Here is an 18,903-nt window from a genome sequence, read left to right as displayed (position 1 = left end):
TTGCTCCCTTTCCTATGGCCCCTTGGACACTGGACCTGTGCTACAAACAGACTGGCCCACTACACTGGACTTTTCCCAACCATCACCCCACTCTATTGCACTTTGCATTGTATACCTAATTTATTAATAAACACCCTTGGACACAACTTGAGTAATAGTGCTTTATCTGAAGGAAATGTGCAATGTATTGAACTGTATGATCGCATGCAAATGTCCTGTAATATGTTGATCCATCCTAAATATGTGTCTCAGCAGTCTGTACACATCACAGCATTACACTGTTGTAACCACACCAACATATGCAATAAGGGAAGGCATAGGTGACAGTCAGGGATGCATAGATAGTGGCTGGCATTCTGCTACAGCCACACAGCACAACACTTAAATGGAGAAATGTTTAGTTCAACAGTCTTACCTGAGTGTCATTGGAAGTTCTGCTGTATTATATGTGTTCTGTTGTCCACATCTTCCTCCTCTTCCTTCTCCTCACTCTTCACTGCTGCCACAGGCGGACTGTCATCCCCTCCTCCTGCAGATACGGCACATGTCGTCTGAGGTCCAAATTGTGCAGCCTGCAGCACACAACAACAATCTTGCAGACCTTCTCAGGTGAGTAGCAAAGGGATCCACTTGTCAGATGGAGGCACCTGAACCTGGCCTTCAGGAGATCTAAGGTCCTTTCAACAATCCTCCTGGTACGCCCATGAGCATCATTATACCTGTTCTCAGACCCTGTTCTCGGATTCCTAACAGGGGTCAAGAGCCAGGACAGGTTTGGGTAGCCAGAGTCACCTGGAATAAGTGAGGGACACACATTAACCTTGCACAATGGCATGTGGTAAGGCTCCTGAAGGCACACACTGACAAACATTGGGTGGGGACTCAGGGTCACCTAAAAGCCACACACTGTGCCTTTGTAGTTGTGCTATCAGCTATGGGACGCTGCTATTCCTCAGGACAAAGGCATCATGCATTGATCCAGGATACTTGCCAGTGACGTGGGGGATGTACTGGCCAGCAAGGCACACCATCTGGACAATAAGTGAGTGGAAACTCTTCCTATTCTTGTACACCTATTCATTGGCCCTGGGGGGGACTAAGGCAATATGGGTGCTGTCAATGGCCCCAATCACATGTGGTATGTGTCCCATTGCATATAATCCAGCCTTCACAGTGGGCAAATGGGGGAATGCGATGTAGCTGCACGTGTTTGAGCAAGGCAGCCAAAACCCTTGCAAGCACAATTGAGAACACGGCCTGTGACATTCCTGCAGCCAAGCCAACTGTCACCTGGAAAGAGCCTGTTGCCAGGATATGGAGCACTGATAGTACCTGCACAAGAGGGGGTATTACTGTGGTGCAACAGATAGGAGGTAGAATATCATGCTCTAATTGTGCACACAACTCTGTGATTGTGGCCCTGTCCAGATGATACGCGAGTATGATGTGCCTGTCCTCCAGTGTAGCCAAGTCCATAAGGGGACTGTACACGGGTGCTTGCCTCCTTCTCCTCCTATTCCTCTGCAGTGGTTGGTACCTAAGTGACCCAAACGTAAGAAGGGAGTAACAACAGGAACTATGGACACACAACATTAGAGTACACAGAGCATGTTTGTATGTTGGACACTTGAATTGTCTAGGTGTGTAGAGTCGACACCAATGACGCACTTTTAAATCAATACGTGTGTACTAGCAGTAGGAAATGGCAACAGCCTGCCTTGTATGCAGGGACAGGTGGAAGTAACCTCACTCCACTGGAGTTAGACATCATGGTGGGAGGCGGTCTGCACCGCAGTGCAATTCCTCATTGGCTAACATGTGGCTCTATGAAGTACCGGAACGAATGATGATCAACGCCAGCGGTGACAGTGTTCACCGCTGCGGACGTGACTGCCATTTTCTTCCTACTACTTCACTTGATTCCTGACTTTCCACTGAACTACATCTCCACTGCGTGTGCTGCTGTAAACAGTATCTCCCTCCCTCTCTTCTTTTGTCATCCTGTCCATGTGTGCATTAGCTTCCTCTGGCGAAGGAGCAGGGGCACCGGTGAGTGAGGGAGCTGCAGCCCACAGGACCCAGGAGGCAGAGTCCACCGACGCCGAGGTGACCACTGGGACGGAGGGCGAGGGGAGCACCACGGGGGTGGACAGGAGCTGATACAACAGACTGATTCCTACTCCGATGGGAGCTCCCTGGTGGTGGCAGACTCCTCTGGGGCTACCCCAACTACAGGATCTTCCGCCACCCACTGTACCAGCAGTGCCCTCCCAGTAGCCCGTGCCCGCTCACCCAGGCACCTCAGGCCCTGCCCGAGTCGGCCCTGCTTCCCTTAGTGAGAAGGCTATTGACCTCCTGACATCCATCTCTGTAGGGAAGTCAACCATAGTGAATGCCATTCAGGCGCTGGCATCCCAGATGCAGCAATGAAATGCCTTCCTGGAGGGCATTCACGATGGCTTGGCGGCCCCACAGAGATCATTTCAGGCTCTGGCCTCCGCTCTGACAGCTGCCAGTGTCCCTGTTATTTCTATCTCCTCTCCAACTACCTCTTCCCAGTCCCAGTCTCCATCTCCCCAAATCCATCCCACACACACATTCTGACAAGCATGCACCCAAAACAACCGACAAGACTCACACAGACAAACACAAGCAGCACACGTCAGTCCACAAGCACACACACAGCCAACACACAGGTGCACACACAACATCAGCCACTGCTTTCATTGTCTCCCCTCCTCCTCCTTCCTTACAGTCGCATCAGCACTCACACCTGCATGCACAACATCAACAGTCCCAAATACTGCCAACTGCACAGCCTTGCCAAAAGCCACAACAACAGCAGACCGCAGACATGCACCCCACACACCACATGCGCAGTCACCACCTCATGCAGCACACCCACCTCACTTGCAGACACCACAACAACATCCATCCACACGTCCTGTTTGACCTCCCCCAGCCTTTCTGCCACTCCAAAGACACACAAACGCTCGCACTCAGACCCCCAACAGCCATCCACCTCACACAAGCGCACTGTCCATGGACCTGCACTCAAGTCCAGCACACCTCCTCCTCCTCCTACGACCACTCCCTTTTCCTCCACTCCCATACCTCCTCCCACACCCGCCCCATTGGTCTTAAGAAGCTTTTCCTTTCCCGCCTTGACCTCTTCCCCCACCACCCCATCCTGCCCATAAGAGAAAAGTTCCACTCCCCCAGCCAAGTACATCCAGCACCAAATAGAGCCCTGTTCCTCCCCCTAAGACTTCAGCTGCCACTAAGGGGCACAGGAGTGGCACTCCATCCTCCCCACCCCAAGCTCACTCCTCTGCCCTCAAAACAGAAGGGTAAAGACCGGCCCCCTCCCAAGAAAAAGCACCCCACCGCCCCTACCCCATCACCCCCTGAGGTGCCTGCCTATTTCCGACATGATACCTCTGCACAGTGGAGCCCGATGTTGTCAGGAGTCAAGTTGGGCCTTGGACTTTGCCCTGTGGGCATTTTCAGACTTTGGACTGGCCAATGGCCCTGCCTGTAAATATGTGTATCTGATTTGTTTGGAATTGAGGTCTTCATCCAACAGGATTACAGTGGCTGGAACAGAGGTATGTGTCCTAGCTTTCTTTGCTCCTGGGTTCTGTTATAGTCAATTTACTCTGCAGATAGTTCTGGGTGTATGATGTGTGTTATGCATGTGTGTCACTCTCCCCTCCCTCCCTCCCTTGTGTGCTAGGCGGCTGTACTCACCATCGTCATCTTCGTTGGCGCTCCTGGACGGCCATGGTATGGTACAGCATCGGGAAGCCTTCCAGTTCTGGCTCCATGGCGGCCACAGACTTCTCTGTGTCCCTGGATGGGAGTGTCTCCTTTTATATGATCTGTTTCTTCCAGGCTTTTGGTGACGTTGCTACCGGCCCGGAAATCCTGGCGATCTGCTATGTCCTAATATGGTGGGCAGATATTTGTTTTCGGCCTGCCTGGAGATTGCTATCGCCGTGTTCAGTGGTCGTACCACACTGGTGGTTGGGGTGGTACATTGGCTGTCTATGGGAGGGATCACCGCCATGGTCATAATTTGGCAGTTGTTACTGCCAGCCTGGCAGGGGTACTACTGACATCGCTGATGTGGTGGTCACCTGACCGCCAATGTCATAATGACAACCAAATTCTTTTTGCATGTAGACATCACTTTGTGTCCTTCAGTCTTTTGTTTTGAAATATTTTTTACACTTGTGACCAACTCGCTCTGGGCACTTCGGGCCTCGATGACAGAAGCTTGTCTCTAAGCACGTTCCTCTGCTCTGGCAGCCATCAACACTCCAGAAAGAGTTTCTCTCAGCATCTGTCATCCTAATGAATCAGACAAGCTTTAATTGATCACACTAAGGCTCATGGTTTCTTCATCGTTAAATTCATTTAACTTACAGTGTTTATTGAATGTATCAAGCCTTTCCACAAATGTATCAATTGTTTCGACAACTCGTTGACGTTCTTGACTGAAAACGTATAATTCATAATAGATGTTTGGTACTGGATTGAATTTGAGATTCAATGCGTTCTTAATCTGACAATCTGTGACTTCTTCGTCAGTTATCTGCATTTGCTTTATTACTTCTTTCACACCATCACCAGCAAGATTTTTATAGATATTTCATCATCTTCCTGTTAGCAGTCTCTTCAAGTGCATCAATGACATTTTCAAATGTCTCTATCCATGCAGTCCATCTATCACCAATATTTTATTTTGGCAGCATTGAATGGTGGGGGCGGTTTGAGGAACGCAGCAGCATTGTAAACTGGTGTGGAACTTAATGACACGGAGAGTAGCGCTCTCTGAATCAAAGTCAGACTCTGTTCCATTCATGCCCCGTCTCTGCGATGGGCAGGCCTCAGGGTCATCCTTGATGGGCTCCATCGGCAGAACAGCCTTCTGCTGAGTTTCTGGCCACTATAAATATGTACCGCTCCTTTAGCACAGCCCAGATGCTTCTTCTTGGGCCGCGCGTCGGCTGTGATGCAGCAAATCTCTTTAGAGGGCTTGGTAAGGCCTTTACTTTATTCTTTGTATACTTCAGTTTTTGTTGTTTTACACCTGCTTGATCCACCTTTAGCCCTGTTTGATATTTAATAATTGTCTTCAACTGTACTTTGTACACCTGGTTGAATCCGCCTTTGAGGTAAATCTCTTTATATTGTATAACTTTATTTTGCGTGGCAGCACAGTACATTTTTGTAGGATCTTGTTCATAGTTTCGTGATCAACGATACGTAGACTTTTCCATGAAGCTCTTTTTTCATTCATACGCTTCACACCAGCTGGAGTTGAGCTTTGACTCCACATACACCAACCGTCAACTCAGCGCTCTGACGAAGGCACACAAGGCACATACAAGTAGTTTGCTTGGACCACGGCAAACTCTCCAGAAGAGCACTTAGTTCTTTGAGTTACTTATCCCCTATCTTATCACCAGTTGTAGCATCTTCCCCAGCCTGGTACCAGCTGAATGACTAGGTTACACACAGAGCTGTTAATCACATGTCTTTATTCCTCAACGTATACCTGTGAACTTCCAACACTCTGAAGTAAACTCTCATACATTCCATTCCAGCGATTATGTCGCACACTACTACAGAGTCCTTGGGAAACCACAAAGGTTCCGTTCTAAATCATTCAAGACTCTACAGCTTTCTTTAAGAGTGATAGTACTTGGGCTGTCTTCCAATTTAATGGTAAATTTCCAGTCTATTAACAGAGGCGACATCCGCCTCCATACTGCCTTCGAAAGGGGGCACAGAAGCCAAAAGTAAATCTGGAAGGTTGGTCTCTGATATTTTGTGCCAAATTCGGGATAATCTGACTGAGTTATCAATCGTCTATTGTTCGCTCTCGCATGAAAAGAAAAAAGGCATTAGGTTCTTGTTAGACCAAATCTGAAATTTCGGGGGCCTACTTTGAGCGTGGAATAATTTGTAAATGTTAGATCCAGTGTGTGGTCAAGCTTAAGGGTGAGCCTGAAACCACCTGAATAAGATTTAAGTCACTTGTATAAGATTTAAGTCAGACAAGGCATTGTTAAATAGACCATAAACTTTTCTTGTTGCATGAACCTTAGAACCTCTATCTTTCCTCGTTGTATTTTAGCACCAGGATGCTTCTTCTGAAGCAGCATCTGCACTTTATAAACCTAATTTCATTAATTCATTCAAATTGAGGGGGTCTTTCATAGAAACACCACAATCTCCCAGCACAGTGAAGTTAGTATAGTTGATCTAGATGGATGCTAAAACGTTAGTTACTACTTCTGCAAAAGTATTCGGTGGTCAGTATATCAGGGTCCCTGAAAAGGATCAATTAGGCATAATGTTTGATGGAGAAGATCATACTTTCCACCTCTTGTGGGCCCTCGAGTTTGGCTATTATGCTAGGGAAGGTGAATAACCACTTGGAATAGCACAAGCAATATCTGGCACCAATGATTCAGCGAGCCTAGCAGGCTTCGGTAAGGAAAACTAAGAAACAAGAGCATGTTTTTGTAAGGACCTGGAATTTATAAGGCAGGCCAAAATCAGTTTAAAGACACAAAAACACAGCCACATACACTTTCTTTTGAAATGTGTCAGGTCCTCCACCTTTCTAGCCCAGGAAGACCCATTCAGTATGCAGGTGTGTGCAAGTGTCACTGAGCATCCTGTGTTTGTGGTTGTCTGGGTGAAATGCACAAGGGAGCTGTCAACCAGCCCAGCCCAGATCGTGGATTGCAGACAGGTTGTAAGGCACAGAAGGAGTTTAAGTGCAGAGAAATGCTCACTTTCTAGAAGTGGCATTTCTAAAATAGTAATATAAAATCCAACCTCAACTGTCAGCAGGATTTTGTATTACCATTCTGGCCATACTAAATATGACCTATCTACTTCTTTCTAATCAGAATTTACCATTCAAACAGTATATGAGGGTAGCCCTACTATTAGCCTATAAAAGGAGCAGGCCTCACAGCAGTGGAAAACAAATGTAAAACTTGCATGTATATGTCCTGCCTTTTACCTACACAGCACCCTGCCCTATGGGTTACCTATGGCCTACCTAAGGGGCGACTTAAATGTAGAAAAAGGGGAGTTTAAGGCTTGGCAAGTACTTTTAAATGCAAAGTCAAAGTGGCAGTGAAACTGCGCACACAGGCCTTGCAATGGCAGGCCTGAGACATGGTTAGGGGGCTACTTATGTGGTTGGCACAACCCATTCTGCATGCCCACTAGTAGCATTCAATCTAAAGGCCCTGGGCACATGTAGTGCACTTTACTACGAACTTACAAGTAGATCAAATATGCCAATTAGGTGTGAACCAACTTTAACATGTTTTAGGGAGAGAGCAATTAGCAGTGGTAAAATGTGCAGTCCTAAAGCGAGCAAAAACAGTGTCAAAAAGATGGAGGGAGACAGGCAAAAAGTTAGGGGTGGCCACCCTAAGGCTGTCAGGTCTAACAATGCAGAATTGGTAGATGAAAGTAGGCATCCTGGAGATCCAGGGACACCATCCAATCAAGTGCATTCAGAGCCAGGAGGACCTGACCCAGGGACAGCATTTTGAACTTGCCCTGAGAACATTCAGTTCAATTGTCTCGGTCGAGAATGAACCTGACCCCACATCTTTCTTGGGAATGAAGACGTAAAGGGAGCAAAATCCTGTGTCCCTCTCCTCCAATCGCACTATTTCTATAGTGCCTTTGTGAAACACAGTGAAAACTTCTGCTTTCAAGATCGAGGCACATGCTGGAAAGCACTTCCTTACTGATGGTTTGGGGAGCAAAAAGAAAGTGAAAGGCATAGCACTTGAGACAGCTGGAAAATAAAGCGATCGATTTTGATGGTCTCCCCGTTGGTCTCAAATATAGAGACCCCCACTAGAGGTGCAGTGTGAAAGGAGGACAAATCAAAGTGATGTTGAAGCTGCTGACCCAGCAGAGAAAAAATGAGCCTGGAGCTGCTGCTCTTGAAGTTGTTTAGGTCCACCTCTCCCATGAAAGGATAGATAAAACTACTGTAGGGTCTGAACTGTCTGAGAAGATTGGCAGTGCCAGGAGGGTTGGCCCCTGGAAAAACTCTGAAAGCTACAGTGTTGTTGGTGGAACTATTTGGTGAGGGAAGCTAGGCCCAAAAAGCACACTATAGTGTGGCTTTTTTGAGCTGTTACAGGGAGGAATCAGCTTTTTCATCAAACAGCCTCTTACCCTCAAAGGCATGTCTATAAAGATAGCCTAGGCATCTCCTGTAAAGCCTGTGGAATGCCTCTAAGCATGCCAGTGGACGAGGACCACCAAAGTAATGAATTGGGCCACGGTTTCAGTTGAATCCATCCTTGCCAATTTCAACACAGCCTGTGCATGCCATCCCAGAAGGCAAATGGTTTGTTTGGCAGTATACAGGGCTAAGCTGCCTAAAATAATAGCATTTTGGCCTACTAAGTAAAAGCATTTGAACTCAAGGCCTGGAGACACAGTGGGAAAAGAACTGGGGTTTAGCTTTACAGATGACGCTTGTGGGAGCGTAGCTCTTATAATCAAAATTAACATAAAAATGTTTGAGAGTTAATGCATATTAATGCTGCATAGAAAAATATTGCTGTGTTTTACTAAACGTGTGTTTGAAATGTACCCACCGGGAGTGGCCGTCAATATATACAGTGACTAATGAAATTGACTAATGATAAATTATTGATGTACTACTGTATAATTTTGCATTGAGTATTAAGAATTATATGTTAAGGTTTTGCTAATTAATCACTAGGCCGTAGTTAGCATGAGTCGGGGCCTAGCTGCCCGGCTGCATATTAAATGTGTTTTTTCAAAAGTGCAGTGTGCTGACTTGCTGAATGACATGTAATCGTATTTTTCCAGAAGCTAGAAGATTAATGTAACTGTAGTAGATCCGTTCTCATGAGACTCGACTTGCTCAAGGAAAGATTCTTGCTGAATGCAACAGTGTAAACTTGCCACAGGTACAAGGTCGCCTAAACCGGTATAGACAATGGAACTACTGACTGGGGATGTGAGAGGACCACGAGAATATGAAATCATACCAGAAATTCTACCCGTTGGAGACGTCAATCACAGGAGCCAATAAACTGCGTGAGAACTGTTATGAGGTGACAATTTTGATGGGACGATCAGTGAACTATTGGATAGATATAGTGGTGCGCCAAACCTGCCCAATTGGAAATTAGGGGACTGTACAACAGAAAAGGGATAAAATCCTTTGACACGAGGAGCCAAGGAGATGCCATTGTGAGCCATTCTTGCTATTACCCAGCCACTTTGTCACTCTCCCTAAAGACTTTGCTGTTTGAACTTTGCAAACCATCCTCACCCATACCTTGCCCGTTCTATACTTCTCCTTCTTATGAGGGAAATGTCCCCGCTTACCCTGTCTTGCTGAACTTTTCTGTGTTTTCTGGCTGATGGTGAATTAACTGATGTCCTGAGGACGAAGACTGACTCTGTATGCTGACCCATTATGGAGGGTAACTATATGATGATGAAATTGTAATTGTCTATTTGCCTTTTCTTTCTAGGTACCAACTGCTTCTTTTGACAGAGACCATAGATAGATGTTTTCTAAATTGATGTTGCTAAATTGTTTTGCATGAAGCCCAACATGCTGATGCTAATTCGAGGTTAGTTAAGGGGTGCACTGAACGGACGCAAATAGACAAATGACCGAATTTATGCTTTGTTGAATAATGCACTAATGATACTCTGCTAAAGTTAACCCATGTTGATGTTGTTCTATGTTCTATTATTCATGATCTTCGCTTTGATGAAATCTTATTCGAGTTGCCATATTATGACAATGTTGATGAGCTTCTTGGTTTTGAGACTAATAAACTTGCTCGTAGAGTGTAATCAATAGGGAATAAATAACATAAATCGTACTAAACTCTGTGTGGTTATTCATGACTGAAAGGTCATGGTGTGTCTCAAAGCTTATTGACGTTACTGATTGCTTTAATTGATTTGCTACTGTGATTATTGATGAGGTTATTGATTATTGATTGACATGTTGATTAGCTATCTCGTCTTAAGGAGACTTTAATCAGGGTCAAAAGATTAATCGGCCTGAAACGAGTCCCAGAGTGAGTAAATTATCAAGATTGGGACGCGTTAGCACACTAGAACCACCAAGTTCTCCAGAGACAGATACATCAATAAAAACGTACAATTGGATGGTGTGGGCCCAGGACAATGAGTTATTTGTCTGTGATCTGCTGCCCCCCAAAAATATTATTTCCCTGTACCCATTCCAGCTTCATTTCCCTGAACAGTGAAAAGGGGTTCTGGTTCTACAAAGTCAGAATGCTGAGCTTAGACTCCACAGTCTATAAGGGAATCTCAGGCTCCTTTACTGCCTCTTGCATCACTGATGTGAATGAACAGACATCTTTGAAGTAAATAGGATGTCTCCTTCTGTGGATGTATCAAGTCCACTAGCTTTTTGGAGGTTTTAGTAGAGTCCAGCACCTATGAAATAAGGGAAGAGGAGGTTGTCACAGCCTCTGAATCCTCTTCCTTTGGTCACCTAAAATCCAGTTAAGCATGTCCTAGGTATTTCAATCCAAGCTGAAGAACTTCTTCCATGTGCATAAACATCGCAGTTCTTGGGAGAGGCTCAGCAAGAGGCTGGTCCTCTAAGGAAGCTCTGACCTTTTCTTCAGCCACCCAACTATTTCTAGTATTCATTATATTGAAAGCAGTTAGTAGGGCAGCCAGGAACATCATCAAAATTTGGCAAGTGCCTTCACTGGCAATAGCTTATTTGGACACCACACAGCCCTGGCTGTAGTTAAGTGATGTCACTTGACAGCTCTATAGAGCTACTGCTGAGGGGAAGAAATATACGGATCCAGTCTTTCACCTGTGAGGAGAGGAATCTGTGGGAAGAACTATTCATAAGAACCCAGTGTTTTGTATAACAACGAACCTTTTACGCATAAAAAGATGTGAAGAAGAAAAACAGAGCAATATTACCAGAGTGTGAGTTTTCGAAACTATCATTTTTGGATGTAAAAAAAACTTACATTACAGAGTATGTAATACGAGCAAGCTTGAGAGTTTACCTGAAAAAATCGCTGCATGCTGCTATGACACATCGATGACATGGGAAGACTTCATCTTTCACAAAAATGTTGAAGTCAAAGAACATATTCTGGTCTCTAAAGCTCTGGAGGACATTTAGAATGTGCTGTCCGTGACCTTCTGCCACCAGGAAGGTGCTTTTATTTTGGGGAACCCCGTTGCTCAATACTCTGTTCGCAGATTCACGCTGATGTGCCATGTTCATGGCTTTTACCTGCAAATATACAACAGCTTTGCCTTTTAACATAACGAATGGGCAGGCCAGCAGAAAAGCATTAATAATTACAGTACAATCAAACCTTCTGAAATTTAATGACTGAACGACTATGGCACAAAGCACTAAAATGGAAAATATTCAGAAGGCATGTCTGTGTCATCTCCCAGCCAATCATATCTTTTTCTGATATGTCTTAAAAATACAGCAGAAAGTTGGTATCAAGTGTGTATATCATAGCGACCAGCTAACCGCGAAAATGTGTAAAATTCACTATCCTTTAGACAGGTGCTCCATGAGGTGGGGGACCTTCGTGAAGGCAATCTTGGTAGGGCACTTCGCTCCCTACACGCCTCAGTGAAGTTCTGGCGCTCCTTGAGGTTAACCATGGCCAGAGTTGCATTGTCCAAAATGATAGTTCTGCCCCGTTTACTTTATTACTTCGCCAACCTGCCGCTGCTGGTCCCTTCGGCGTGGTTCCGCGAACTTAATACACTGATCAGGAAACTTATATGGGATGAAGGCCGCAGACGCACAGCACTTTCGACTCTCTGTAGGCCGACACACCTGGGGGGCCTGGGAGTCCCAGACATTGAGTTTTATTATTTAGCATCACAACTGCAATGGATTGCTGGGTGGCTGGGAGGAAGGGGACAACTGGATAGACACCGCTCAGGGAGAGATTGGAATGGAACAAATCTTGGCACGTATGATAAATATGAAAAGGACCAAGCAGGCAGACAGTCTGATGACGAGAGTAGCCGCAGCATGCTGGAAGAAAAGCACGAGAAGAGTAGGGGTAGGATAGCCATACTCCCCGGCGCTACCGCTCTCGGTGCTAAGGGAGCAAACAGATGAGAGGAGCCTGGTGGGCATGGGGCTGGGACCCTGGAAGAAAGCAGGTGTGGAGACAGTTGGGGTGCTGTTCCGGGAGGGGGTGCGGAGGTCCTTATCGGAACTAACAGAAATGGGGGTCCCGAGTACAGGAAATTAACACACTCCCATAGAGAACACTGGGGAACGATTAATGCAGAACCTCTCACCCACAGAGTACTACACTTACTATTAACGTTTGGTGGGGACTCTCACTTAATTGCTAAAATCTATAGGACCCAAAACGAGGAATCACTGGATGCACTGCAGCCTCAGAGAGAGAAGTGGGAAAGGACAGTGAGCAGGGAATTAACAGATGCGGAGTGGGGCAGGGCACTAGCATATCCCCGGACGGTATCCCGAAACACTCAGCTGAGGTATATACAGTACAATTATATCCATAGAACATACCTCACCCCACACAGATTGACACAAATTTACGGGGGAACTCCAAAGACATGCCATAGGTGCGGGGATGTAAGCGCAGACTTCGACCACATGGTGTGGAACTGCCCAGAGCTCCAGAGGGGCTGGGTTGCGGCGCTGGCCGACCTGGCGCGAGTGCTGGAGGTGGAGCTTGCCCTGTCCCCAGCTACATGCTTACTGGGTTTGAGAGCGGGTATCCCTCTAGGGAGAGTGGGGGGCGCTTTCTAGATCTAGCACTGTTTCTCTATAGGAGACGGATTACGATGGGCTGGAAGTCCCCCAGGTGCCCCTCAACGGGTGAGTGGAGACGGGATGTGTCGAAGTGGGCTCGAGCAGAACTACAAGTGTTGAGAAGCGAGTAGGCAAGGGGTATGCGCCACATTCCCATCGCCCCGGCATGGGAAGAAATACTATTGGGATGGGACAACCTGACTAGGGAAGAGGAAGTGGTAGAAGAAGGGCCAGAGTGATTAGTGGTATGGGGCACGGGGCAGCGGGCGGGTTGGAAGGAATATAAGTGGGGAAGGGCCAGGGAGGGGGGACGGAGACCACACGGGATGGACAGCGGAGGAGACAGGAAGATAGAACCCCACGAGATAGGACATAGATAGTCTCATCCCCAAAGCACATCTATACTTAACGGAGGAAATAGAGATGATGGTCAGAGGAAGGTACTGGCCCGGCCTCAATGGAGTGAGAGGAAAAAAAAAAAAAAAAAGAAGAACAAACAAAAAATAAAACCCACCCCGGCAGTAAAGATCGCCTGTTCGCGATAGCGCCATCACGTAAAAATAATAGGTAATATTAGTTAAGACTTATGTAGACATACGGGTAATCCGGGCTCCAGACACACATATGACAAGAATGAATATCTAAGTCACTGAAATGAGCTAGGCACACTGCAACCTTAAAGTCACCAATCATTCCTAAGATAAAAGAAAATGTGGTGGGAGCCCTAGAGAATGCGGGAATCCGTTGTAACATTAAAGATTAATAATGTGCATTTAATGGAAATCTGTTGATGTTACCAATGGTATTGCAAATGTAACACAGTGAAAAGTTAATAAAGATATATTTTTAAAAAAGACACACAAAATGTGTCTCAAATTCACACGGCTTTTCTACTTTTAAGTGAATACCGATAATTTTGTCTCATTGGTCTCAACACTATAAAAATGTCCACACGCAAAAAGAACGCATTACCATCTTGTCCGTCTTCCTTGTCCCAGTCCTACTGATAGAGATGAATATCTCCTTCCCAGAAATGGTTCTACCAAGCTAGAATCAATGTTAAACAAATATGGCCGAATTCCCCTTTCTGAAACCGCTATAAACAGAGGAAGTCGGCATTACTACGTCTTTTTTGCTCATATCTCTTCCGGTGTGGTTCTACTGTAAGTGAGTAGAGTATTATTTCATTATGACATTATTATGAAACTTTGCAGAGCAAGTTCTTGTTTAACGTGCTCTAGCAACCAAGTTGCGTTGAGATTATATCACCACTGACGGCTTGAGCGATCACACAATTTCAGCCTGTGCTAGCATCTGGAGGCGTTTTTTAATTAATGTTTAATTCGCTCTCATTTCGTCCCATCAGCCTGCTTTAGCGGTTGGGGGGTGCGCTCATTTAATTAAAAGTTAAAAAAAGACAAAAGGAAAACAAGATACTTTTCCCTCCTTTAATTGAGGTGATAGTCTCGCAAGATTGAGAATTGCCCGCCATCCCTAAATGCAGGAAGAACAAATGACAGGTATCATTTAAGGCTGTTAGTCCCTTTTACATTTTGTTTCTGATACCTGGCGAGTTCAGCAGTCTGGAAAGGCAAAGGAAAAATGGAGGCACTGCGAGAAGAAACCAGAGGAGGTTCAGTCTCCGACATCAGAGACTATTATGCTTGAGTCTATCCAGGTGGCAGTGGAAGACGCTCCCCACCTCAACCTTGAGAAGGTTCTCAAGCCAGTCCCTGCTGATGATTTGGATGATAGGAAGGCAGATGGGGAAACCAAGGAGGGTTTGTTCAAGGACCAGAATTATCAATCCTATTGCATATTAGGGAGAAACTGGCTCTTCCTGCTGCTTCGAAGATTCTCGAGGAGGATGATTTTTTCAGCCAATATCATAGAAGGGAACCTGACTCCCTTTCGTTCCAGGCATCAGTAAGGAAGGTGTTACTTCATGAGTGGGAGGTTGTGGAGAAACAACCTTCCCTAGATTTATGACTAGACGTTCTCCTATTGAAAGTTTTGCTGAATAATTTCACCCATTGGTGAGCATGGATACTATTATGGCTGAGCTTTCCTGGCGGGGTATGCTGATTTTGGAGGGTGCTTTTCCGGTGCACCCTGTGGATAAAAAAGTAGAAGCGTCCATGAACTGGTCCTATATGGCAGCAAACATTGGTATCAGAACCAGCACTTACACAACGTATGTGGTTCAGTCTCTTTTGAAGGACTTTTAGGCATTAGCCAAACAGATTCAGTTGGGAAATGTATTTTCTGAACTTTTGGCCCTCATTACAACCCTGGTGGTAGGTGATAAAGCAGTGGTAACACCGCCAACAGGCCAGCGGTAAACAAAAATGGAATTATGACCACGTCGGAAACCGCTCACACAGACAGCTACTTTAACACTCCGACCGCCAGGGTGGTAACAACAAGCACCACAGCGGTAACCACCAACAGCCAGGCGGAAGACAATGTACCACCCACAGTAATATGACACCTTTCCGCCACCTTTTCCGGGGTGGTACCAACAACGTCAAAAGCACGGCAGAAACACTGCACAGAAGGGAAACGAGTCAATGGAGACTCAGGGAACAACAACGCCGCCATGGAGCCCGAGTTGCAGGTGTTCCCCATGCTGGTCTACCTCCTTCTTCACCATGAATACCAACGCCGGCGAAGACGACCGAGGTGAGTACTGCCGTCTAACCCACAAGGGAGGGGGGAGGAAAAAGAGAGTGACACACACACGCAACAGGCAACACCCCCACCCCAACACCATACACACAACTAGATGCTGTAACATTACATATCCACCCCGTACTCCTCAGGAATAATGCACGAACAAAAGGAATTGATTAAAGTGAGTGTAATAAGAGAAATAGTAGAAATACGTCCTTCAAAATCAAAACAGTATATACATATATTCAAATGGAGGGACACTACCCGGTCCACAATGTCCATGGGCCACAGGGCCACATCACATAGGCCAAGGCCCCACTTGACTCCTGCATCAACACGGAGCTAACACTGCAGGGGCATCAGGTCGAAAATACACAGGCACCTCAGGGGGACAGGGAACGGGGGGTACCTCAGCCGGAAGATGTAACCACTGATCCTGGAGGGGGCTACATGCCCATCACACTGTCCTGGGAAGTGCAAAGCCACAGTCTCTCAAGTGGGTGGTCTGCCCACTGCTTGGTCCTGGGGAGTGCAAAGCCACAGTCTCTCTAGTGGGTGGTCTGCCCACTGCTTGGTCCTGGGGAGTGCAAAGCCACAGTCTCTCAAGTGGGTGGTTTGCCCACTGCTTGGTCCTGGGGAGTGCAAAGCCACAGTCTCTCAAGTGGGTGGTTTGCCCACTGGTTTTGGAGGGGGCCTTGTGCCCAGTGTGCTATATCCTGGCAAGGAGGGGGTGAGTGGATGCCTTCTTCTACTGATTCTGGAGGGGGCTTTGTGCCCAGTGTGCTACATCCTGGCAAGGAGGGGGTGAGTGGATGCCTTCTTCCACTGGTTCTGGAGGGGGCTTTGTGGCCACTGTGCTTCATCCTGGCAAGAAGGGGGTGATTGGAAGCCTTCTTCCACTGGTTCTGGAGTGGGCTTTGTGTCCTTTGATCCAGATCTTGGGGAGTGCAAGGTCACAGTCTCTCACCTGGGTGTGAGACCCACAGGATTTACAGGGGTCAGGACACAGAGTTCATGGAGGCAGGACTATACACTGCCCGCCGGCGGCGACGGCTGCTCAGTGGTGGCAGTGACGGTGCTGGTGTCGGGGATGCCAGTGGTGGGGGGAGGCCGAGCCCTTCCCCTGCGGCCACGGACGGCTGCCCACTGGGGCTGCTGCTGCTGGTGGCAGTTCTGGTATCGGGGATGCCAGTGGTGGGGAGAGGCCCAGCCCTTCCCCTGCAGCCTCGGACGGCTACCCACTGGGGCTGCTGCTGCTGGTGGCCGTGCTGGTGTCGGGGATGTCGGTGGTGGGGGGAGGCTCCAGACCTTCCCCTGCAGCCTCGGACGGCTGCTCACTGAGGCTGCTGCTGCTGGTGGCGGGGATGCCAGTAGTGGGGGGAGGCTCCAGCCCTTCCCCTGCAGCCTCGGACAGCTGCCCACTGGGGCTGCTGCTGGTGGCGGTGCTGGTGGCAGGGATGCCAGTGGTGGGGTGAGGCTCCAGCCCTACCCCTGCAGCCTCGGATGGCTGAACCGCCATGGTTGGTGGTGGGGGCTCAGAATCAGTCCCAGCACCAGGCCTCCTGTCCTTCTTGCCTGCAGGTGCAGGCCCTTTGCCCTTTGCCTTGGCAGCTGGTGGTGCCTCCTTGCCCTTCCCCTTGGCAGCTGTTGGTGCCTCCTTGCCCTACCCCTTGGCAGCTGGTTGTGCATCCTTGCCCTTCCCCTGGGCAGCTGGTGCAGGCACATTGCCAGTGCTGATCGGTGGTTCCCTGGAGCCTCTCACATCTGCAGTAGCTGCCGACACTACTGTTGCCGTGGACTGGGTGGCTGAGGTGCTAGCTGGGTTCTGACCACCCTGGCCTGACGTGAAGGACAGCGGGTGGAGGGGTAGAGAAGAGGTCAACGGAGGAGAGGAAAAGCTTCGTAGGGGCACTGGGGCAGGAAAAGGGTGAAGGTTTGGGAGTGAGGAAGAGGGAGTGGTTGTTGGAGGTGTCTGCTGTGTTTGGGTGCAGGTGCATGGGCTGGATGCTGTTGTGAGGTGGATGGTTGAAGGGGGTCTGAGTGCTTGCGTTTGTGTACTTTGGAAGGAGGGGACACAGTGGGAGAGGACACAGGGGATGTGTGCACGGATGTGGGGGTGGTGACTGCCAGTGAGGGGTGTGCTCAGATAGGTGTGCTGGTGATTGGGGTAGTGGATGAGGATGGAGTGTATGCAGGTGTGAGTGGAGGCGATACTGGGAGGGAGGTGGACGAGGAGGAGGGGGACACTGTGGAGGCAGGGGATGCTGATATGTCTGCATCTGGATGGTGTTTGTGTGAGTGCCTGTGGGATGATGTGGGGTGCATGTGTTTACCTGAGCCACTCCTGTGTGTTGTCTTGGGTGCATGCTGGTCTGAATGTGTGTTTGGGATAGGTTGGGGTTCAGGGGAATGGGACTGGGTAGAGGAAGTTAGAGGGGGGAGGCTAGAAGCAGGGACAATGGCCGCCATCAGGGAGGAGACCAGAGCCTGGATTGATCTCTGTTGGGCCGCCATGCCAGAGTGAATGCCCTCCAGGAATGCACTTGTTTGTTGCAAATGACCTGCCAGCCCCTGGGTGGCATTCACTATGGTTGACTGCCAAACAGAGATAGATAGCAGGAGGCCAGGGCAGCAGGGCTAACTGGGGCAGGGCCTGAGGTGCCTGGGGCGAAGGAGATGCCTACCCTTCTGGGTGAGCGGGCACGGGAAACCCGCTGAGGGGCTTCTGGGAGGGCGGTGTTGGTACGGGGGTGGCGGCTGTACCTGTAGTTGGGGTGGGCACAGAGGTGTCCGCCACCACCCGGGAGCTTCCATCGGAGGAGGTATCACTGTCCGAACTGTCCCCTCCTGTCTCCGCCGTGGTGCTCCCCTCGCCCTCTGTCCCACTGGTGCCCTCACCGTCGGTGGTTTCCGCCTCCGGGGCCCTGTGGGATGCAGCTCCCTCCGTTGCTGGTGCCTCTGCTCCTCCGCCAGATGATGCTAATGCACATAAGGACAGGATGACAAAACAAAAAGGGGGGGGGAAGAGACAGAGGATACCCTGCAATGTCCGCCCTGGCCTAGGGGCACCCACAGTCCCACATTCCCCGCCCGAAGACCACTCCACCACGCACAAGTAATATAATGCAAAACTGTACTCACTCCCTTGTGGCTGCTGTGATGCCCTCAAGTGCCCATCCAGCTCCAGATAGGCCACTGCCAGTATGCGGGCCATCAGGGAGGTCAGGGTTCGACAGGCACCCCTTCCTCGTAGGTAGGCCATCCCCAGCTGGGCCTGCACCTTCTTCCTTGCCCAGCGTCTCAGGTCCTCCCACCGTTTGCGACAGTGGGTGCTCCGCCTGCCGTAGACCCCCAGA

General features: G+C 48.5%; 1 protein-coding gene across 3 annotated transcripts in view; it reads right to left on the bottom strand.

Moving 5' to 3' along the window:
- Positions 1-18,903, bottom strand: part of KBTBD3 (kelch repeat and BTB domain containing 3) — a 133,102-nt gene that overhangs the window by 38,764 nt on the left and 75,435 nt on the right. For all 3 annotated transcript variants that reach the window (XM_069202345.1, XM_069202343.1, XM_069202344.1), the window contains one exon: positions 11,112-11,344. In XM_069202345.1, the coding sequence (XP_069058446.1) occupies positions 11,112-11,335 (224 nt within the window). In that variant the 5' untranslated portion in view covers positions 11,336-11,344. The remainder of the gene's footprint in view (positions 1-11,111; positions 11,345-18,903) is intronic.

This window comes from Pleurodeles waltl, chromosome 8 (assembly GCF_031143425.1).
Source record: "Pleurodeles waltl isolate 20211129_DDA chromosome 8, aPleWal1.hap1.20221129, whole genome shotgun sequence".
Lineage (NCBI taxonomy): Eukaryota > Metazoa > Chordata > Amphibia > Caudata > Salamandridae > Pleurodeles > Pleurodeles waltl.
The sequence above is the reverse complement of the archived record's forward strand: the minus strand, read 5'-3'. Positions and strand labels throughout refer to the sequence as shown.